General features: G+C 40.1%; 1 protein-coding gene across 4 annotated transcripts in view; it reads right to left on the bottom strand.

The window, feature by feature from the left end:
• Positions 1-23,833, bottom strand: part of MRTFA (myocardin related transcription factor A) — a 214,428-nt gene that overhangs the window by 82,291 nt on the left and 108,304 nt on the right. The window contains exon 1 of one of the 4 annotated variants that reach the window (XM_074226998.1): positions 1,410-23,593. The exons of the other annotated variants lie outside the window; for them this stretch is intronic. Coding sequence (XP_074083099.1) covers positions 1,410-1,539 — 130 coding nt within the window. The 5' untranslated portion in view covers positions 1,540-23,593. Of the gene's footprint in view, positions 1-1,409; positions 23,594-23,833 lie in introns of those variants that run through there. 4 annotated transcript variants of the gene reach the window in all.

Genomic DNA, 23,833 nt, shown 5'->3' on the forward strand with positions numbered 1-23,833 from the left:
TAGAAGCGGGTGTCTCTCTAATTTGATTTTCTGAAGGAAGAACATGTAATTTTGTCTTTCCCTCCCCCATCTTCTACCCAAAAGAATTGAGAATATGCCTAAAGCATCCTCTTCTGCTTTTATCATCTGAAACAAAAATGTATGATTTCTTCCTTTCCCTTCTCATTTTGTTAAAGATACTGAGAGTTTAAGTAAAAAAAAAGACAAAATCAGGTTTCTAGAAAACTTAAGAAGATAAATATCACAGTGCTTTCTTGAGAGATTTGAGCGTCCCTAAACATCATGAAATCAGCAAAATCTAAAGCCAATTTTCAAGGAAGTGACACAAATCAACATTTTGTTTTTGCTGAACAATAATACTTCAGGTAAAAGGGGAAAAAACTGATTTTCCCTAAACCATTTAAATAAGTTAACTCCCTTTCCCAAAAGGATCTAGAGCTAATGACATGTACAAAACACATTCATTCATTCATGTTCAATGATATATGTACACTAGAATTTTCAAAAATTTCTAAGAAATGTCTTCATCTATACAGACGAATACACATTTAATTCTTAGCCATCAGAAAGCATACATTTTCAATATAAAAAAGTGGATACTTTTTCCTCCAATTGCACTCACTGGCCATTTTTCCCCCCCTAAGTTACTTAAAAGTTCTTTAAACTTAGAATCATCTTTTGTATTGAAGTCAACCATTACTACAGCACCAAAAGAGAATTCTTTATAAATCTGAAACTGAGACTTTTAGGTAAACACTTATTCACTGAGAAAATCCTTGCAGAGGCTCTGATCTAATCATAGCAGAAAGAGAACATTTTTCATGTCTCAGGTTTGTCATGACTGTGTCTCAAAAATAAGTTTAAATCACTCAGACTCATCTATCAGCCCAGCTTCTTGGCCCTGGAGCAGAACATACTGGTTGTACCAACTCCCTCCCCTTCCTGATGGTGGGGCTGGCATGGAACCTGGTGACACTGGGAATCCTTGTTGCTCCCCTAAGCTGAGAGCTGGAAGTTTGGTCATCCAGCTATTGTCAACAACACCCACAACAAACGTCCTGCTTCCCTAGTTAGTCCTTTTTCCCTAGTTCTAATCCTCCTTGTAAGCTGAGGTTATTTCATGTAGGCAACTTCATGTGAGAAAGGAAAGGGTTAGTGAAGGAAGAAAGGTACCAGACAAGGGGAACCAGGCACTAAACGCGTGCATGTGTGTGTGTGTGTGTGTGTGTGTGTGTGTGTGTGTGTGTGCATGCATGCACGCTTGGTACAATATACTGCTGTACAATCCCTATAAGATCAGAAGAAATGAACAGCCAGGCTCCAAGGCTGTGCCTGGGGAGGGAGGCCACTGGGAAGGGCAGAAGGCAACAACAGCAGCATGCAAATGCAAAGGGGCTGAATCAGCTAACCTTCCCGCAAACTGTGGTATGGGTCCTGGCATCCTGCGGAGGCAATGTCCTGCCCTTGCTTCAGTCCAAGCCCTGAGAGGGGCAGGAGTCCAGAGGCACACTGCAGGATATTAGTCTTCTCCTCCAGCATGCTGGAGGGATTGGGGGCTCCAGAAGCAGATGGTGCAAGAAGCCAGACTTCCCTTACCACCTTAAAGAGGCAGCCTGCTTCTTGTCGAAGGTCTGCTCACCATCACTTTTTAGGCCAAGATCTCATTTCTGCAGAGCTGTCCAAGCTGGATCACCTTTGGGTAAGGGGACAATGAAGGGAGTTTCTTCCAGTCAGGACTCCGACTAGGCAGAGACACCTCCCCCTACCACCCAAATTTCAATACCAAGCACTGGGATGATCTCAATGAGTAGAGCTGTGCACACTGGAAGCAAGGAAGGGTCCCATAGAGAAGCTGCTCGTAGCAACCTACCAACCTCATTTACCCAAAATAGTAAACACAGTTGGTTTCTCTGCTCAGAACTTAAAGACTTCTGCCAGACAAGCAGTATCACATGGCTTGATTCACTTCTCCTCTTCCTACTTCCCCTCCCCATCCAAAGCAAGGACAAAACTGGGAAGCAGATTCTTTCATGTCATTTTACATTTTGATTCATTTTGAAACCATTCCAAAATGTGTACAACCAAATGATACCAAATGAAAAATTGTAGAATGTTCTACCCTTCCAGTCAAATCTCTTATGCTATCCTATACTGGGGGGACTATCCTATGCCAGCTTCCTCTGAAGGCCTTCAAAAGATTTACTGATGAAGTCATTCAAAGACAAGAAAAATAACTTTGTGGGTGTTTATTCCCAGTAAACCAATAGAAACCAGGAGTCCTGACTAGACTTTTTATTGTAGCAAAGAGTCAGAGAGAAAATAGGTGTGCAGAGATTGCGTAAGAGCTACAAAACTATGGAATATGAATGTTAAGGAATATGATTGTACCCTATGAAATCAGAAAAACATGAGAAGACCTATGTGAACCAATGCTGTGATGTAAACAAAAAAGGCAAACTTACCTCTATATACCCAATGACAATAATATAAACAAAGAAAGCTGAGAAATAATAATAACCAAGTTTAGAACTTGATAAAAATTGTAAGAAGGTGGATATTTTTCACCTCTCCCTGCAAAAATGGGTGACTCTTGAAAGGGCAAGATTGCATCGAGTGTCAGCAATAACTGATGGCATTTGTAAGCTTTGCTCAACTGCCACGTCCTCCTGTTCTCTTCTTGGAGGCAGCCGGTAATACAGGAGACACACCACTAACCTTGGCATTCAGCATGCCAGACATTATGCTCAGCAAAAGACTGCTCCTGCCCTCAAGGAATCACAGTTGAATAGGGGAATGGTGGAGAAAAGGTAGAGAGGCCTCTGTGCTCTCCCCAATTCCCCTCCAAAGAAGACTAAATAATGCCTCAAAATGAATTCCAGAGTGATAGAACTAACAAGAATGGAGTGAAACAATGCTCCGCTGCACAGCCCAAATTTGGATCTGGGCTGAAGTCCTGGGTGGAGACCCCAGATGAGGAAGAGCAGCAGAGCAGGGTTCCTGGTCATCACTCCAGGGTGAAAGGAGAAGGCTGCAGTCACTCCAGCTCTCTCTCTCTCTCTCTCTCTCTCTCTCTCTCTCTCTCTCTCGCTCGCTCATACCACCTTGGAAGCAGCAAAAACCTCCAGGTTCCCAGAACTAGCTCTGAAGATAGCTGTACAAAAAAACCTGAAGCTTGGGACAGAGCCCCCTCCACCATGAGAGCAGAGCCCCAATCTCAACGTAAAATTACAAGTCAAGAAATAGACTGGAAAAATGAGCAAACAATAGCAAAAAAAAAATCTGATCATAAAGTTACAATGATGACAGGGAAGATCAAAACAATTACTCAAAAGAAGACAACAAAGTCAAAACTGCTGCAATCCAAAGCTTGCTAAAGGCGACACACACACACAAAACAACAACAACAACAACAACAAAACCTAAAGAAAATAACACTTTAAAAAACAATATGCCAAATGGAAAAAGAGGCACAAAAATCCACTGAAGAGAACTTAAAAAGTATAATTGGCCAAATGGAAAATGAAGCACAAAGGCTCCATGAAGAAAATAATTCCTTAAAAAATTAGAATTAGGGAAGTGAACTGACTCCAAGAGGCTTTAAGAAACAATCAAAGAGGGGTGGCTAGGTGGCACAGTGGATAGAGTACCAGCCCTGGAGTCAGGAGTATGTAAGTTCAAATCTGGCCTCAAACACTTAATAAATAGCTAGCTGTGTGGCCTTGGGCAAGCCACTTAACCCCATTGCCTTCCAAAAACCTTAAAACAAAAAAAAAGAAAAAAGAAACAAAGAATAAAAAAATTGAAGAACATGTGAAATGTCTCATTAGAAAAACAACTAACCTAAAAATTGGTTTAAGAAGAGATAATTTAAGAATTTTTAGACTACTTGAAAGCCATATTCAAAAAAAAGAGCCTAGTAAAATCTTTCAAGAAATTATCAGAGATTTACAAAAATTTTTATAGCAGCTCTGTTGACAAAGAATCAGAAATTGAAGGCATCTCTATCAATTAGGCAATGGCTGAACAAGTTATGGTATATGGTTGTGAGGGAATACTATTATGCTATAAGAAATGATGAGCAGGATGCTCTCAGAAAACCTGGAAAGGCTTTTCATGAACTGATGCTGAATGAAGTGAGCAGAACCAAGAGAACAATGCAAACAGTAACAGCAATTCTGTATGATGATCAACTGTGAATGACTTCATTATCATCAGCAATACCCATCTCCAGAGTCTGAATGCAGACCAAAGGACACTTAAAAAAACTTTATTTTGCTTGAGTTGTTTGGTTTTGGTTGCTGTTTTTTGGCCTGTATTTTCTTTCACAATACAACTAATATGGAAATGTGTTTTGCATGACTTCACATATATAACGTATCAAATTACTTGCCTTCTTCCTCAATGAATACAGAAGGAAGGGAGTGAGAGAATTTGGAGCTTTAATTTAAAAAAAAATAAATTTTAAAAAATTTTACATGTAATTGGATAAAAATAAAAGAATGCACTAAAAATAATAAAGAGAAAGAAAGCACGAATTATGAGGAGTTAAAAAGCCTTCTTATAGAAGATGGGATTTTCCTTGAGACTTAAAGCAAGTCAGGAGGCGGAGATGGGGAGGACAGAGCATTCCAGGAATGGAAGACAGTCAAAGAAAATGGCCAGAGACAGGAGAGGAGTATCTTGTTTGTGGAACGAAAGGAGGCACTGAACTGAAAAGCCTAGAAGTAAGGTAGAAGTAATCTAGGAAGGCAGGAGGGGGGTTGGGTTATTTAAGACTTTTAGCATCAAATAGAAGATTTTTGAGTTGATACTATAAGTGAAAGGGAGCCATGACATATTTAGACCTGTATTTTAGGAAAGGCACTTAAGCAACTGAATGGAGGATGGCCTGGAGCAGGGAAAGCTTCCAGTCAGGTAAACCCACCAATGGACTATGGCAATAGTCTAGGTGGGGAGTGCTGAAGGACTGAATCGGGAGGGTAGCAGGGTCAGAGAGCAGGAGTATATTTGGGAGGAATTGCAAAGTTGAACTCAAAAGACCAGAGAGAGGATGAAAGATAGGGAGGAATCCAGGTTGACACCATCTGGGTTGTGAGCCTGTTGGATTAGGGGATGTTGTCCTCGACAGGAATAAAAATGTTGCAGGTGGGGGTGGGAGAGGAGGCAGAAAGAAGAGGAAAAGCAAGGAGTTTTGTTTTGGACTGGTTGCATTTAGGATATTGACTGTACATCCATGGTGGGATGGCAGAAAGGAAGCTGGAGATGTGAGACTGGAGGCCAACTGGTTAGGGCAGCATAGAGAATGATCTTGAGGGGCAACTAGGTGGCACAGCCCTGGAGTCAGTAGTACCTGAGTTCAAATCTGGCTTCAGACATTTACTAATGACCTAGCTGTGTGGTCGTGGGCAAGTCACTTAACCCCATTGCCTTGCAAAAACAGAGAGAGAGAGAGAGAGAGAGAGAGAGAGAGAGAGAGAGAGAGAGAGAGAGAGAGAGAATGAGAATGGTCTTGAAATCCTTGGGAACTACCAAGCTCCTCGAGGGAAGTAAGTCTGGAGGGAGGAGAGAGGAGGGCAGCACTACTGTGGAAGGGACAGCTTAGGGACAGTATAATCTCATGAGACATTATGCCAGGCATCCTGCCTAGGCTCCAGCCTCTTAGAACAGGAGAAGAAATGTCACCCCAACCTAAACCAACCAGTCTCCTTGTCTTTGAAGTAAAGGGGGAGAGAACCCCATTCCATCTCTCCCTAGGAGGAGGATAAAACCATTCTTCCAAGGACCAGAGTCCTCCTTTCCAGGGAAGAGGAGAAAGGTTATTCTATTAAGTTCCTAGCAAGGCTTCCTGCCTTAGGGGAAGAAAAAGAACATGATGCCTTCAGCTCCTAGCACAAGATCCAGAGATAACTGAGGACAATGCTCTCAGAAGAGAGGTGGGGAGCAGGGATGTGAAACGTTATATACAGGGTCAAAAGTAGTCACTGTACTAGATGGTTTTCTTTATCCTTTAGCAGTTTTTTGTCCCTCTGTTTCCCCCCCTCTATTTTTGATAAAGAAAGATTTAATTCTGAAATGGAAGGTGGAAGGAAAGATTGTTAAGGGCAAATTTAATATTATAACTTTGTATTTTCTTTTTGTTTTTTCTTAAGGGATAGGAAGTACAAGGGATGGAGAAAGACAACAGGTTTAAATGTTCTATTCCCATCTCCAAAAATTATGACAATGACAATTTTGAATAGCGAACCTATGATTACATAATACAATAAAATCGGGTAAAGAACCCTGAAAATTTGTTGTGGACTAGCAATTATTTATGCCACAATTAAGGTTGGTAAATTTTGCTTTGTCTCCAAATGACGATATCCAAGGACCAGGCCTTTGATTTGAAGACCAGATGTGAATATGTAGCCCTACTGCTAATAAGAGACTCAACTCCTGTCCCACTGTGATGGTCTTAACAAAGATTTACCAAAAGTTTCCTCAACAAAATAAAATCAAGAAAACAGTATTTATTATTCTCCAATATAGTCTATGTGCTCCCACCACACAAGCAAGACTTACTCAAGATGGAAAATAAAAGGGGGGGGGGAAATCTGTTTATCAAAGCTTTGGTTTCATTTTACATATATTCACAGGAGTTTTCTTGTAAAATTTTCATGCTTGGAAGTAACATTCCTTTAGGTTTCTCAAACTGCTAACATCTGCCTACATTACATCATCTGGTAAATTAAGTAAAAAACCACCAAAAAAGATCAATCAAGTCACATTTCTTTCCCAGAAGCCAAAGCTCTTACTAGTCTTGAGATACACTGTTGAATAATAAAACTAAGACTAGGAGGGAAAAGATCAAAGGTAGGAGAGTTTTCTGAATATTTTTTTCCCTCTTCAGTCTTACAGAAGATAAGGCACAGTCACCATTCAAGAAAACATCTAACAGACTATTCTTTTGTGTCAAAGCTAATATTCAAGCTAGTAAACTGCATTTCCACTCTCTCCTTTGTTCCACATAACAGAGATCATCCCTCTATTTCGTCGCCCTTTTACCCCTTCCAATAACTCCAAAACAACTTTGAGGCATAACAAAACACAAGAAGCCCATTCTAGCCTCCCCTCCTAAATAACTATGAATCTTTGCTAAATAACATGATTTTCTTTCTCTGAAAAATTCTCATTTTGACAGATAGGCATAGAAAATAACAAAGTGTTTTGCAAACTTAAAGCGACTACATAAATGTGAGCCACTGACATAGCTAATGACAGACACTTTTGGTCACGTGGAAGGATTTTCAAAAAGTAGAAGAGAAATAAAGCAGGGCTTTCAAACCAAACAACAATTAAATGTGGAATTTTTCAGTTTTTCAACAATCAAGGAAGAACCTAGGCCTCTGAACCAAACATGTACACACACACACACACACACACACACACACACACACACACAAACACACACGCACGGTGACCAGCCCTGCACCAGCCTTCCTGAAGGGCTCCAGAGCACTTGCAAAATGGAACCCAAGTCCACCATACATGCAGATTTCTCCTTTTGCATGGAAAAGGAAAGCCAAGGAGCCTAGGAATTGAGATGAGCGCACACCAGTTTGATAGCCCTGTGGTCATCCCATTGTGTACAAGGAATCCACTCCTGGTGGCCAAGAAGCTCTCCACATTGCAAAGTAGCACAGAAGGAGAGCTGCAGCCTAGGAAAACTCTGAACCCTTTCATCTAGTGCTCCCGTGCCCCCAACTTCCTTATTGCCTCCTTGTCTCCAACTCTCCAGACCAAACCCAAACCAGTTTGCAGCAAATTCCTGCATTATCCATTCTTTCACATATCTGCTGCTCTATCTTCTCAGGTCTACCCCCCTGGACTCTCTAGCTCATGAATTTAATGGCTTTCCCAGAGTTCTAGAACAATCTTAGGAGCTGCTTGTGGAGTCTGGTTCCTATATGGAGGACACTCACTGCAAAGGTAGACAGATAAAAGTTAGGATGCAGTGTATGAAGAATATAAGAAAGCTTAACTGATCAAAGAGGAACAGAAAGGTAAAGGTGGGCCAAGGTCAAGTTGCAAAAGGTTCTAAGTGTCAAAGAAATTGATATTTATTCACAGGCTTCCAGGAAGCCTCTGAGATCAAATAAATAGAGGAAGGCCATGGTCAGAGCTGCACTTCAGAAAATCATCTGGGAGGGATTTAAGGCAGGGAACCCATGATGACAATCTGTGGGGATAGAGTTCCCTTCCAAAGAAAGAAGGGGTAAAAAAACATGACCTTTGCAATGATCATCCCCCAGGCCTAAAGTACTTTCCCTTAGCATCTTGCTCTTAGAATCTCTAGTTTATTTTTTTAAATTGATATTTTATTTTTCCAAATACAGGTTATGAAAGTTTTCCAACATTCATCCATATGCAAATATATATTTTTAAGTTACAGCATTTCCTTCCACCCTCCCTTCCCACCCTGCCTCCCCTGGCCGGTAAACAGCCAGGTGAATATTGTACATACACATTTGTGTTAATATGTTTGCAGATTAGTGATTTTTGGTAGGAGGATCTAGGATTAGGGGAAAGAAATGCATAAGAGATTTTTTGGAAAGTTAATGTAGTCTTCATCAGATTCTGAAGGATTTTTTGTTTTTCTTCCTCTGGATGAAGCATTGTCCAAAGCCAGTCTAATAGGGTTGACCTAGCTCTCTCAACTGCTAATAGCAAATAAATTCATCAAGGTTAATGTGAACATTGTTCTCTTGACTCTACTCCCTTCGCTCAGCATCAGATCCTGTAATTCTTTCCATGGTTCTCTGGAGTCCAGACATTCATGGTTTCTTATACAATAATAATATTCCATAGTATTCATGTACCATAACATGTTCAGCCATTCCCCAGTGGATGGCATCCCCTCAATTTCCAATTCTTTGCCACTACAAAAAGAGATGCTATGAATATTTTGGAACATGTGGGGCTTAATGTTGGCTTGCACATGAAGTCTTTCCAGAGTCCACAAAGGCTAGTCCCTTCCACCAAAAATCACCTTGTATCTATGTTGCATAGCTTTTGGAAAAGGTCAGTTTACATTTTTCCAATTCTAAAGAAGGACAATGCCAAAGAGTGTTCAAGGGATTGAACAATTGTGCTCCTTTCACATACCAGCAAGACTTAGATTCTACCAGCTAGGTTTTAACAATGTATAAACTTGAGGGGCGGAGCCAAGATGGCGACATGAAGGGATGAGTCTTAGGAGCTCTCTGATAAAAATTCATAAACTAAGGACTCTAGGTTCAAGAGACAGAACCCACAAAGAGACCCAGAGAGGCAGTTCTCCTACTCAAGGTAACCTGGAAAAGAGCAGAAAGGCTCTGCTCCCCGGGGTCGGGGTCGGAGGGGCGGCTGTCGGAAGGGTGGCTCCCCAGAGCTAAAGAACTTCAGCCTCCTGGAGGCAGCCCCAGGGCACTGGGAGCCGCAGCTCACAGCAGCGGGGGAGTCTCCTGAGCTGCACCCCGGGAAGCACCGGCCACAAAGTGGGGGAACAGCAGGGGACCTCTGCCAGAGCGAGCATGTGGAGCCCAGCCCTCGGGGCACACAGGGAGCAGCTTGGTCTTTCCCCAGCCTGATCCAGGAACAGAAGCAGGCGGAGCCTGTAAGCAGGAGCCCCCAGGGCATGAGCCCACTGAGCTGAGGGAGGGGGTGAAGAGAGACTGCAGAGCTCTGTCCTCTGCCCCGGAACAGGACTCTGGGGCTCTGACCACATTCAGATCCTGATGGCAGTCTAGGTCCCCCCCCATAGAACAGCAGGGCGCCCCCACCTCAGCCCCGTGGCAGAGGGAGGTGCTTATGGTCATTCACAGACCAGGAGGGAGGACAGAGCCTCACACACTGAGACCTTTGTGGGAGTGCCCCAAAAGCTCAGGAAGCACCCCAAAACCAGGCCCAGGCTGGGAAAATGAGCAAGCAGAAACAAAAGGAAGACTATTGAAAAACGTCTTGCAAATGAGCCCAAGAAGGATCAAAATACTCAGTCTGAAGATGAGGAAGCACAAGCTCCTGCATCTAAAGACTCCAAGAAAAACAGAAATTGGGCTCAGGCTATGACAGAGCTCAAAAAAGACTTTGAAAATCAAATGAGGGAGTTGGAAGAAAAACTGGGAAAAGAAAGGAGAGAGATGCAGGAAAAACATGAAAATGAAGTCAGCAGCTTAGTCAAGGAAATCCAAAAAAATGCTGAAGAAAATAGCATGCTAAAAACCAGCTTAGATCAAATGGATAAAACAGTTCAAAAAGTTATTGAGGAGAAGAATGCTTTAAAAAGCAAAGCAAAATTGGCCAGATGGAAAAAGAAATAAGAAAACTCTGAGGAGAACAAATCCTTCAGACAAAGAATAAAATTCAGGGAGATAGATGAATTTAACAGAAATCAGGAATCAATACTTCAAAACCAAAAAAAATGAAAAAGTAGAAGAAAATGTGAAATATCTCATTGAAAAAACAACTGATATGGAAAACAGACTTAGGAAAGATAATTTAAAAATTATTGGAATACCTGAAAGTCATGATCAGGAAAAGAGCCTTGACATCATTTTCAAAGAATGACTACAGGAAAATTGCCCTGATATTCTAGAAGCAGAGGGCAAAATAGAAATGGAGAGAATCCACTGATCCCCCCGAGAAAGAGATCCCAAAAATCCAACCCCTAAGAATATTATAGCCAAGTTCCTGAACTCCCAAGTCAAAGAGAAAACATTACAAGCAGCCAGAAGGACATAATTCAAATATCGTGGAGCTGCAGTCAGGATCACACAGGACTTAGCACAGCAACTACATTGGAAGCTCATAGGGCTTGGAATACAATATACCGGAAGGCAAAAGAGCTTAGAATGCAGCCAAGAATCAACTACCCAGCAAAGCTGAATGTCCTCTTCCAGGGAAAAAGATGGACTTTCAATGAACCAGGGGAATTTCAAAGGTTCCTTTTGGAATGGCCAGAGCTGAACAGAAGGTTTGATCTTCAGATACAGGACTCAGGTGAAGCATGGAGATTGGAGGAGAGGGGGGAAAAAGGAGGGACTTAATGAGGATGAACTGCATGTATAGAAAAATGATACTGATAATATTCATATGAACTATCTCGGTTAATAGAGCAGGTAGAGGGAGATTTTATAGTGGAAGCACAGGAGAAAGCTGAATTTGAAGATAAAATATGGCGTAAAAATGGAGTTAATAAGAAAAAGGGAAATGGAATGGGAGAAAGAAAAAGGAGAGGGGGAATAGGCCAAGATATTTCACATAATAAGATTTTTTTTAATTACAATGAGTTATTGCAATGATATGGAAGGGGGGGAGGCAAGGGGGAATGAGGAAACCTTTGCTCTCATCAGAGATGGCTAGGAGAGGAAACAGCATATATACTCAATGGGGTATAGGCATCTGGAGTAAGGAGGGGGGAGCAGGGGGAAGGGGTGGGGATGTGAATAAAGGAGAAGAGGATGGACCATGGGGAGAGAGTGGTCACATATAACACATTTTCTTTTTTTACTTCTTGCAAGGGGCTGGGATTGGAAGGCCTGCCCAGGACCATAGGGTCAGGTGGATTCTGGGCCTAAGGGGTGGTATGGGGGCTCAGGGCCTCTTGGCCCCAGGGCCAGGGACCTGTCTGCTGTGCCACTCAGCAACCCTAAAGCAGAGTCAGAGTGAAAGGAGAGAGAAAATATAGTACATGGTAGTGGAGAAATAAGAAAGGAGGGAGTTGCGATCAGCAATGGCAACATTGGAAAAATATGGAAGTACCTTTTGTGATGGACTTATCATAAAGAATGTGATCCACTCACGACAGAGTTGATGGTGTTGGAACAAAGACTGAAGCACATTTTTTGTTATTATTATTTGGGGGAGGGTGCAGGGCAAGTGGGGCTGGGTGGTCTGCCTGGGGTCACATAGCGGAGTGATCTTTGGGTGTCTGGGGCCAAATCTGGACCCAGGTGCTCCTGGCTCAAGGGCCAATGCTCTGTCTGCCACCCAACCACCCCTATTATTATTACTATTTTATTTTATTTTATTTTATTTTATTTTGGGTCTTTTTTTTCTTTTTTGGTTTTTGCAGGGCAGTGGGGATCGGGTGGCTTGCATGTCACATGGCTGGGTGATTGTTGGGTCTATGGGGCTGGATGTGGGCTCAGGTGCTCATGGCTCCAGGGCTGGTGTTTCATCCATTGCGCCACCTGGCCATACCTACAATTATTACTATTATTTTTTAATTTTAATTTTTTTTCTCTCTCCTTTCCTTTTTTCGCCCAAGCAAGTCTATCTATATTCATGGGGGGAGGGGTATTTTGTTTACTTGTAAACAAGAATATTTTATTAATGTAAAAAAATTAGTACAAAATGAGAATAAAAACTAAATTAATTAATTAATTGATAAAAATTTTTAAAAAATGTATAAACTTTACCTGAAATGCAGGCTGATTTTTTTTTAGGTTTTTTTGCAAGGCAAACAGGGTTAAGTGGCTTTTCCAAGGCCACACAGCTAGGTAATTATTAAGTGTCTGAGGCCGGATTTGAACTCAGGTATTCCTGATTCCGGGGCCGGTGCTCTATCTACTGTGCCACCTAGCTTCCCCTAGGCTGATTTTTGAAAAGGTAGAAGAACTAGAGTCCAAAATGCCAACATTTGCTGGAATAAGTAAAAAAAAAAAAACAAGGAAATTACTCTGTGGTTTTTTTTACTGATTTCACTAAAGCCTTTGACTGTGTAGATCACAACAATTGTGTTAAGTTCTCCAAGAAATAGGAGTAATTAGATCATCTTACTAGTCTCCTGAGAAACCTGTATGAAAACCAAGAAGCAATAGTTAGAACCAAACAAGGAATAACCAATTGGTTTAAGATTGGAAAAAGAGTATGACAAGACCGTATACTCTCATCTTATATATTTAACTTTTATGCAGAGCACATCATGTGAAATGCCAGGCTGGACAAATCAAAAGTTGAAATTAAGGCTGCTTGGAGAGACATCAACAATTTCCAGTTATGTATATGACATCATTTTGATGGTAGGAAGTAAAGAATGAAAAGTTTCTTGATGAAATTGAAAGAGGAGAGTGTAAAAGCTAGTTTGATGCTTAACATTAAAAAAAATAAAGATCAAGGTCCCATCACTTCCTAGGAAAAAACAGGAGAATTGGAGGCATTCATGGATTTTATATTCTTGGATTCAAAGATCACTGTAGATAGAAACTGCGATCATGAATTAAAAGATGCTTGCTCCTTGGAAGGAAAGCTCTGGCAAATCTGTATAGCATTCTAAGAAGCAGAGATACCACCTTGTCAACAAAAGTCTGCATAATCAAGAAAATGGTATTTCCAGTAGTAATGTACACAGTTGTAAGAGCAGGATTGTAAGGAAAGTTAAGTGGTACAGGACTGATATCTTCAAATTATGGTGTTAAAACAGATTTTTTGAGAATCTCTTGGAGAACAAGACCTAATCAGTCAATATTTAAAGAATTACCTCTTGACTATTCACTGGAAAGACAAATACTGAAATTAGAGCTTAAATACTTTGGCTCCATAATGAAAAGATGGAACTCATTAGAATTCATTAGGAAAGGAGCAACTAGGTGGTGCTGGGATAGCTAGGAGCAGTGTATAGAGCACTGGCCCCGGAGTCAGGAGTCCCTGAGTTCAAATCCGGCCTCAGACCCTTAATAATTACCTAGCTGTGTGGCCTTGGGCAAGTCACTTAACTCCACTGCCTTGCCAAAAATAGAAGAAGAAGAATTCATTGGGAAAGATTGAAGGCAAAAGGAGAAGGAAACAGCAGAGGATAAGATAAATAGAGAATATTAGGGAAGTAATGAATTTGATCTTGGAAAGATTCTAAGAGATGGCAAAAGACAAAACAGCCTGGCGAACAATGGTCCATGGAGTTACAAAGAGTCCAACACAACTAAATGAATGAACAACAATAATCATCTACTGATGAGGTAACAAATAGGAACATGTTTTCACCCTTGATGAAATACAAAGTTCTTGTAGGTTGGAGACTTGGGTCTTTGAATCTCTACCATTTAACACTTAGCAAAGCAGTTGTTTGAGCAATGATTGATGACAATTTGACCAAATAATGCATTTTGTTTACATATACTGTGTATCATTAGTCTTTAAAAATTTAGTTATTTGAGCTTGAAAAACTCTGATCTACTGTGAATTGGTCCAGAAATAAATTTGAAACTATGCATTAAAGATCATTTAACTGTGCTTAGCCAATGATATGACTCCTAGACCTATAAGAGATTAAAGAAATAGGAAAATGTCTTATTTGTACAAAAAATTTACATTTCTAAACGTTTTTGAGCATATACAGAACTGGACAAAATGAACACACAGAGAATCCTGGGAAAACTTACAGTAAACTTAATGTAGAGTGAAGTGAACAAAACCTAGAGAATAATTTATCTAAAAAAAAATTTTAAAAAACTGGGAAAATTTGCAAATTCTGATCAAAGTAATGACTAACAAATTACGGAGGATGACTAGAGATGAAGAGAAAGAAAAAAGGATCATTACATAGCCTTTTTATCTATTTTTTAATGCTGATGTAAGGAATGTGGGGTGGTTGGCTCCCACAGAATGTAAGGGGAGAATATTAGTTTTTATATACACATACACACATATATAGTACAAAGACTGTGGTCTGCCTGTGATTGTGCCTGTGGGCAAGTATATGAGTGTGAGACAAAAGAAATCATCCTAATTGCTAAGCTTGAATGAGGTCTCCTCACCTGACATCAAACCTCCTTACTTAGGGGGAAGTCAAAAGCTAGCTTCAACCAGGGTTGACCTAGGGTCTGTGTCCTTGTCCTTTGCATTTGCTCAATGAAGTTCATCTATATTACTGTACACTCCCCTCTGCTGATTAATATTGTTGGGGAAAACATATGGGGTGAATGTATCAATTAGATTGTGACCCTGGTCAATGACTGGTACAAAAGGAAAGAATAAGTCTTTCAAACTGCATAGAAAACTGGACACTGTCATCATTGACTGCCTTCTCTCACCAGTAGAGATGGTCCTCTGCAAAGAAGTTAACTCTGGATAACACTGATAAGAGAACAAGAAGCAGCACAAGCAGGAGAGTTTTGAAAGCTGCAGGATGAAATATATATATACTTAAAAGAAAAGAGAACTCTACAATTTCACATACAATCCTCTTTTTTTCTGTTCTGATACACACACACACACACACACACACACACACACACACACAAAAATGTCTTTTGGTCTTGGCATAAGTCCAAATTTAAAAAAAAACAGAAAAAGAAAAGGCTCCTCTAGTTCAAATATAAAAAAGTAGACACCATTCATTTTTAAATACTTGCAAGAGAACATTTTGTACACCAAACTAAACTACAGACCATTTGCAATTTGGGAACCTAACAAAAATTTTTAGCATTTTAAGGTGATGAGCTCTCTGGATTCCCTGGAAGGCAACAAGTCAAATCCAAATTCTGAATGAGTTCCAGGGTTCTAAGAACAATGGACTATTTACACACAAACCCAGAGATCTTCAGAAGTCTCAAGTAACAATTTTTCATTAAAAAAATCATCATTCAGTGTTGTAAAGAAGGCTCTTGAACTTACTATAGCACTGGCATCTTACAGAATGTTTTATTTTCTATGGAAAAAAACCTTCACCCTCCAACCCCCCTGATGAGCTACCTTTAGGACAGGCTGAGCTAAGAATGTCTTAACCTATCTAAAATTGAATATGTGACAGAATTCATACAGCACTGACTATGCCAGACACTGAACTGAGCACTTTACAAATGGTATCTGATTTGATCCTCACAACAACTGTGGGAGACAAGTGCTGTTATGGAGCCCATTTTACAAATGAGGAAACTGAGGCAAAGAGAAGCTAAATGACTTGCTCAGGACACACTCTCTCTGTCTCTCTATTTCTATGTCTCCATCTCTCCCTCCACTAGGTCACCTTGCTTCCCTCTGAAGGGCACCAGCACCAGCAAGTCCAAAATTCATCATCCAACAATGCCCAATGGCCACGGTTCCAGTCTCAGAGTCAGATGCCTCAGGGTCCTATCTGGGCAATACCCTGCATGTGACCTCACACAAGGCCCCAAAGACACACTAGCTTCTAGCTCCTCCACACCAACCTAGTTTCGTCCCATGCCTCCTGGGTAGCTTTGCTCCTGGGAGGGAAAGGGGAAGCATTGAAGTGTGTGTGGCACTGTCCTGGTTTCTGGGTTGGGAAGCCCTTTTACTTCAATTTGAAATTTGCACAAGGTCTCCACACTAAACAGAAGAGAACATAGGATGACTCTGAGGTTCTCGGCCATTTCTGTGACACAGACGCCAATGGCAGTTTAGTAAAACCCAGGAATCCTTTCTGAAAATGAAATTTTAAAATGCATAAAATAAAATTTATAGTCTTTACAACAGAAACCGATTCTATTTAAATGCAATTATAAGAAATTTAAGCTAATGATTAAGAACTCTTGATCTGGACTAGTTTAAATGTCAGATCTATGGAAAGGAAAGGAGTTTATGACCCAAGAAGAGATAGAGAAGAACATCATTAAAAACAAACTACATAATTTTGACTACAGTAAATTAAAAAGGTTTTGCACATATTAAACCACTATAAACAAGATCAAAAGAAATGTAGTAAATTGGGAAACAATTTTTACAACTAGTATTTCTGACAAAGGACTCATTCTAAAATATACAGAGAACTGAGTCAAATTTTCAAAAAAAAAAAAAGCTATTCCCCAATTGACAAATGGTCAAAGGATATGCAAAGGCAATTTACAGATGAGGACATTAAAGTGATCCATAGCCATATGAAAAAATGCTCTAAATCATTACTTATTTGGATCTATGCCCAAAGAGCAACAAAAATGTGCATACCCTTTGATCTAGCAATACCATTACTGGGTCCATACCCTGAAGAGATCATGAAAAAGGGTAAAAACATCACTTGTACAAAAATATTCATGGCGGCCCTGTTTGTGGTGGCACAGAATTGAGAGAATGTCCATCAATTGGGGAATGGCTTAACCAACTGTAGTATATGTATGTCACAGAACACTATTGTTCTATTAGGAACCAGGAGAGATGGGAACTCAGGGAAGCCTGGAAGGATTTGCATGAACTGATATTGAGCGAGATGAGCAGAATCACCCTAACAGCAACATGTGGGTAATGATCATCCTTAATGGACTTGCTCATTCCATCAGTGAGGCAATCAGGGACAATTTTGGAGTATCTGCAATGGAGAATGCTATCTGTACCCAGAGAAAAAAATCATGGAGTTTGAAAAAAAAGACCAAAGACCATTATCTTTAATTTAAGGGGAAAAAAATCCATTATCTTACTATGTAATTCTGCTCTTTCTTATACTTTTATTTTTCTTCCTTAAGGATATGATTTCTCATTCAACTTAGATAAATGTATACCACAGAAACATTGTGAAGACTAACAAACTACCTTCTGGGGGGGGGGTAGGAAGATTAGGGGGAAAATTGTAGAAATCAAAATAAATAAAAGAAAAAAGGAGAAAAAAGAACTGTTGATCCAGAGCTTCCACTTCAATGACATCTTCATCAGGTCAGGCGATTCCGCAAATCTGAGTGACACGGGTACATGATACTACTAAGAAGAAGTAATGTTGATCAACACAATGCTTGTAGCACTTGGAAAAAACTGAATCAAGTTTAGTAGGCAAGCCACTATTCAGATCCATCTTTAAAGTATGGTTCAAAACTGACCTTTTAAAACTGCTTCCAACAAAGCCCTCCTTTGAGGCTTCTCTCTGTCCTGAAGAGGACTCTGTGGTCTGAAAAGGTCTCAGTGGGGGCACTGGCCACTGCTAGAGAGGCTCAACAGTCCGTCAGCAGGCATAGATTACAAAGAAAGAAGGAAAAGAATCTACTCAAAGAGCTCCTAGACTTCCTAGACTCATAGGGGAAACAGCTGCAAACAGTTGTACAAATAAGATCTAGAAAGGACAAACTAAAGACAATTATTGTTAGAGGGAAGGCAAGGAGTTAGAAAGGGCTTCTAGGAGAGGTGAGATTTTAGCTTGGATTTGAAGGGAAGCTGAAACATGGGCAAAAAGAGGAAAAGACTCTTGTCTAGAGTCTAATCTCCCTAAGACCAGAGAGGCCCAGCATGAAACTGGCTCAGGGGGGATGAATTATTCAACCACTCACTCTCAAAGGCTATGTAGTAGAGAAACCTGGTGAAAGGCAAGTTCAGAATGAAGAACTCAGTCATTTCTAGATTTCCTCATGAAATTCCCCACACTGAGGTCATCTCCAGTCTTTTGTCTGGCACATTTCTGCTCTTTTAGACTTGGATTGCACTGTGTCTGTCTAGGGGTCCTTTTTATCATCTTTACATTCAAAGAAATGGCTTTTTTTAAAAATTGTAAAGACATTACCTAAGGGTATCCAGATGGCTCAATGGATAAAGCACCAGCCAGGAGGTCTCAAGTTCAAATTCAGCCTCAGACAGTTATTAGCTGTGTAAACCTGGGCAAGTCACTTAACTTCAATTGTCTGCCCCCCCAATAAAGATAATAACTAAAAATCTTTTTTCAACATTACTATTAAACAGCTAGCCTATTTCACCAAAAACAGAAGTAAAAATATCACACAAATAACTCAATCCTCCAGAACAGTAATTTCCACAAAGTTGATATTCCCTCCATAAGTCAGATCACAACCCTTGCACTACCTCAGTAAGAGATTTCATGAACTACTGTGGCTAAACAATGTTCCCTGCCAGCCAGCCTTTCAAATGCCTCTCACTCTTTGGCTAGGCTGGCCCTCAGTTCAAAATAAACACTTCCCTCTACTAACAGAGGAGCCATACTCCATTGGAATTGCCTTCAAGAATCCCTGACCACCTCCATGTCACAATGAGGCATAAGAGTGAAACAATATAAAATAAATTACAGTCTATGTGCATTATTGCCTAAATTATTATTTGGGTTTTGTAATGGCTTCTGGTCAAAAGCAATAAAGATCCAATCTGAATATTTTTATAAGTTATAACTAGTAGAGGTAGCAGTCAACAGATGCCTCATTCCCTAAGTGAAAGTGATTGTAGAATTGCAATATCTCAAAACTGGAAGAGACTTCACCTAATCCAAACCTTACCTGAAAAAAAAAATTTCACGCCTCCATCTCTAGAACAAAGTGCCATCCAGCCTTTGCTAGGAGATTACTCATCAGTCTTTTTGCAACTTCAAACTAATGATGTTTTACCTTATTAAACCAAAATGTTCACACAAGAGAGAATTTCCCCCAAAGTCCAGTTCCTATGGAAAAACCCTATTGTTGCATATTATGCACATTTCTAGGAAACTTCTAGCATCCTTATCAAAGATTAACTTGTAGGTTGACAGGAAAACAAAAGAAATTAAACTCTCATGCCATGAATATCCTAAAGTCAAATGAATCCAATGAGGAATTCTGAGAATACACATCCCACTAGCTCAGTAACACTCATGTTTTGTTTAACAAGTTCTGATTATGGTTGTTCAGTCATGTCAGTCACGTCTGACTCTTCATGACCTCATTGGGGTTTTCTTGGCAAGAACACTGGAGTGGTTTGCCATTTCCTCCTCCAGCTCATTTTACACTTGAGGGAAAATGAGGCAAACAGGGGTAAGTGACTTGCTCACCAGTTAGTAATATCTGAAGCCAGACTTATTAACATGATCAAAATGATTAGGAAATTTAGAACTATTCCTATAAGCAAAAAAGAGTCTAAAAGTCCTATCTGCCAGACTATAATCTCTTTATGGATGGTGAAAACATTTTGTTAATCTTTTTTATCCTCACCTCCACCACCATCCCCACTGCTCCATACCCCCTCTCAACACACACACACACACACACAAACAGCCCTGCTAACATTTATAATGGGACCTTGAATATATAAGTTGAAATACTGTGAAAGAGAATTTATTAAATGTAAAAGCTCTTTAAATATTAACCAGGTACAAACTAAAAAGAGGTCACTGTCTCTGCCTGATGGGATTTCAAAAGTAAGACAGTTAATACCAATGTGGACAAACAGGGTTTGACCAAATATTATAATAAATTCAACATTACCTACCCAGGAATAGATGCATATGGAGTATTCCTTGGTAACAAAGGAGGGAACTCTGTACCTCAAATATATTCTCACATTTCCTCTTACAGACATTTCCTTTAAGAGAGTCTAGGGGGAAAGAAAACACAACCTAAAATACTAGGCCTTACCAATACACAAATCTTTCCCTTTCTTTTTTTTTCCTTGCCCTTTCTACTCCCTTTCTATCTTGAAAGGGTCTTCCACTACAGAAACTGAGAAGTCCCAGGCTTAGAGACCTAGAGTTAAAAGGGGCTGAGGCCTACATATAGACAGTAGCTGTCTGGGTTATAGGCATACCCCAAGCTTCAGCAGGGCTGGAACAAAAAGGGAAAAGTCTAGGGAGATTCTAGGAAAAGAAAAGAAACAGCTCATCCAGCAATGAGTGACAGCAACTGTAGAAGTAGGCATGGTTACTGGATCATGGCTACTAAGGCTCTACAAGCAGTGAGTGATGGTCTTTGGATGCCAACTTCAGGGTCTGGAGACTTGTTGAACATCTTACTCACAATTTTACACCCAACAAGATTTCTTTAAATTGCCAACTCCTTATGAATCATACATATAACCAACTTCAAACTTTTTGGTTCCCAAGTTTCATTAACTGGTGAAGAATAAAATATTTCAACTTCCTTGATGTGCGGGGGATTTTTTAGGTGGGAGGGGGAAAGGGATTCTCAGAGAAGCTCCTATAGTTGAAGATCTCTGAGCAGTACAAAGCAATTTCTGACCCCTCTGTCTTTCCTCTGGACAGGGGCCATCACCCAGGATGATCAGGTCAGAACTGGAAGTCTCCTTGGAGGCCACTGAGACCAACACTCTCATTTACAGTTAAGGAAAATAATTATCTAGCTTTTTCTTTCAGATCTTTACCAAAGGGGCAGCTAGGTGGCATAGTGGATAAAGCACCAGCCCTGGAGTCAGGAGTACCTGGGTTCAAATCTGGCCTCAGACACTTAATAATTACCTAGCTGTGTGGCCTTGGGCAAGCCACTTAACCCCGTTTGCCTTGCAAAAACCTAAAAAAAATTAAATTAAATTAAATTTTAGAAAAAGATCTTTACCAAAAAGAAACCTACTCCCTTCAGAGGATAACACTAATTGTCAGGAACTATGCTTGAGCTTCAAACTGTCTCTCTGTCCCACCTCCATCCCTCAGAGGCTGAGCAAACACCAGTCTTTGCCGTCTTGCAGGCAGCCATCAACACTCCCCGAGTCATTTCTTCTCTTCTCCCTCTGCTTCCTTCAGCCAATTCTCACAAAGGCTGAACTAAAGCCCCTTAGCTCTCGTGATCACACTCTCTCCCAGGTGCTTTCCAACTTCTCCATGTCTCCCCCCTTAAAATGGGGCCCCCAGAATCCATTGCTTCAAGCCTGGGCCTGGGCCTGGGCCTGGGCCTGGGCCTGAAGACGGTTTCTTCACTTAAGCCTGCAGTCTCTTGGCTGCCAGGTCACATCACTGACTCATCCCAAGTTTTCAATTGCACAAGAAAGCTCAAAACTTTGAGTTTTATGGATGCCTTTTTTGTTTCTTACAATGTTTTTTTTAACAATATACCATTCCCTTCAAACCTCTAATCCCACCTAGAGAACCTTCTATTGTAACAAAGAAAAACAGATGAACACATTCAACCACAGACGGCATAGGCAATAGTTCATACTGCTCTGCTGAGAGAAGTGAGTTTTATCCTCTGTCTCAGAGATCAAAACTCTCCATTCACTGCATTTGTGTGGCTGCTTTTAGAGTTGTTTTGTTTGTGGAATGAAGCTCGCCTGGACCTCAGGACTGGATCTTGTCAAATGTAGTCAGATCCTCTCATTATCTTTCTACTTAACTTAAGTCTCAACTATTTATTAACATTTTTATTATGTTCTTTCTAGTCCAAATGCTATTCTCCTGAGGGAAGGGGGGGGGCACACAAAAAAAATAAAAGTTGAGTTGTTCTTCCTTCTCCCTTCATCCATTCCATACAATAGTCTTTACTCTTCTTTCTCCTTATTATAGATTAAAAAACAAACTAAAAATCAAATCTTGATTTGTTGTCCTTAGTATTCCTTATTGACCTTGTAATTTGAAGACCCTAAGGCAAGACATTACCCTGGAGATACCACTGGTCCTCACAATATCAAAAACAACATTTAAGAGAGATAACATATTTGGATTAAGGTTTAAAGTACCCCAATTTGTCTTCTAAATTGTTCCTGGCAATTTACAGAACAAGGAGGACAAAGATCTTACCATTCTTTCACCAGGAGGCTCCAAAATGAAATCTTTTGCCTCCTGGCTAGTTTGAGAGAGACAAAATTCTTTCCCTTTTAGACCTCAAGAACACCCTTCTGTGGTTATGGTTCAAAAAAATACTTGCCTTCCCCAGTTCAGGCAGTGCCACTACTTCACAGTTCCTATGAACACCTCTCCACAGTAGCAACTTCAATATCCATATGGATGAACCACTGACTGTTCTGAAGAACAACTATTCTTTCCCACTGTTCATAGTAGATTTTTATCAATTCATCTTTTTCAGAAATGTTTGTTTTTCAATAATTCTTTGCTACCCTTTACTCACCTCTATATTCTGTCATCTACCACCTCCTGAATCCCATTTTCATAAGTTAATGCGTCACCTCAATGGGCTTGCTAACATCTCCAGTTTGACATTTCTCTTCTAGTGCTCTCTTCAATTTCTGTCCCTCCCTCACACCTACTAAAGCTGCTTTCCACATTTCCTAAGACTTCCAATCACTCAGCTCCTCTTACTTTACTTCATTCATTCCCCACACTAGATCCAGGCTCCTAGGTTAGCTCTCTCATTGCTGTCTTTAGCCCCTTTTACCATTTAGCCAAAAGTTTTGCTTTCTTGGTATTTGGATTAGACTGTGATTTCATAAATTTAAGAAACTCAGAGAGGAGAAATTTTCTCTACCAACCCAGATTAGCAATTCTCAACATTCTCTAATTTACTGACTAGCCTGGTCCACTAAGAAGTTAAATGACCCATGATCATAAGGTCACACAGAAGCTCATGAACTCAGATCTATCTATATCTAACCTCCACCAACTAGCCACTGCAACACCCTGCTTCACAGTTTGCTCATATTAAATACTTAATAAACGGCTAATGAATGTTGAATAAATGAATGCATCATACTACAAACTCTGAAACAAACCATTTCTGTAACCTAATTTCTCTGCTCCAAATATTGGGCCATAGAACAAGATGGTGGAAAGAGAGAAAATCATTAAGATTTGATTTATTTCAAAAAACATACTATAAAACACTTCTCACACAAATTAAATCAGATTTAAATAACTGGGTAAATATCAACTGCTCATGGACAGGTAGAGCTAATATAACAAAAATGACAATTCTACCAAAACTAAACTATCTGTTTAGTGCCCTACCAATCAAAATTCCAAAAAATTACTTTAGCGAGTCAGAAAATATTGTAAGTAAATTCATATAGAGAAATAAAATCTCAAGAATTGCCAGGAGCTTAATGAAAAAAAGTGCAAAAGAAGGTGGCCTAGCCCTACCTGATCTAAAATTATATTATAAAGCATCAGTCATCAAAACTTTTTGGTATTGGCTAAGAAATAGAGTGGTGGACCAGTGGAATAGACTAGGTGTAAAAGTAGGAGATGATTATAGTAATCTGCTGTTTGATAAACCCAAAGAGTCCA

The sequence above is a fragment of the Macrotis lagotis genome, chromosome 2 (genome assembly GCF_037893015.1).
Source record: "Macrotis lagotis isolate mMagLag1 chromosome 2, bilby.v1.9.chrom.fasta, whole genome shotgun sequence".
Taxonomy (NCBI): domain Eukaryota; kingdom Metazoa; phylum Chordata; class Mammalia; order Peramelemorphia; family Peramelidae; genus Macrotis; species Macrotis lagotis.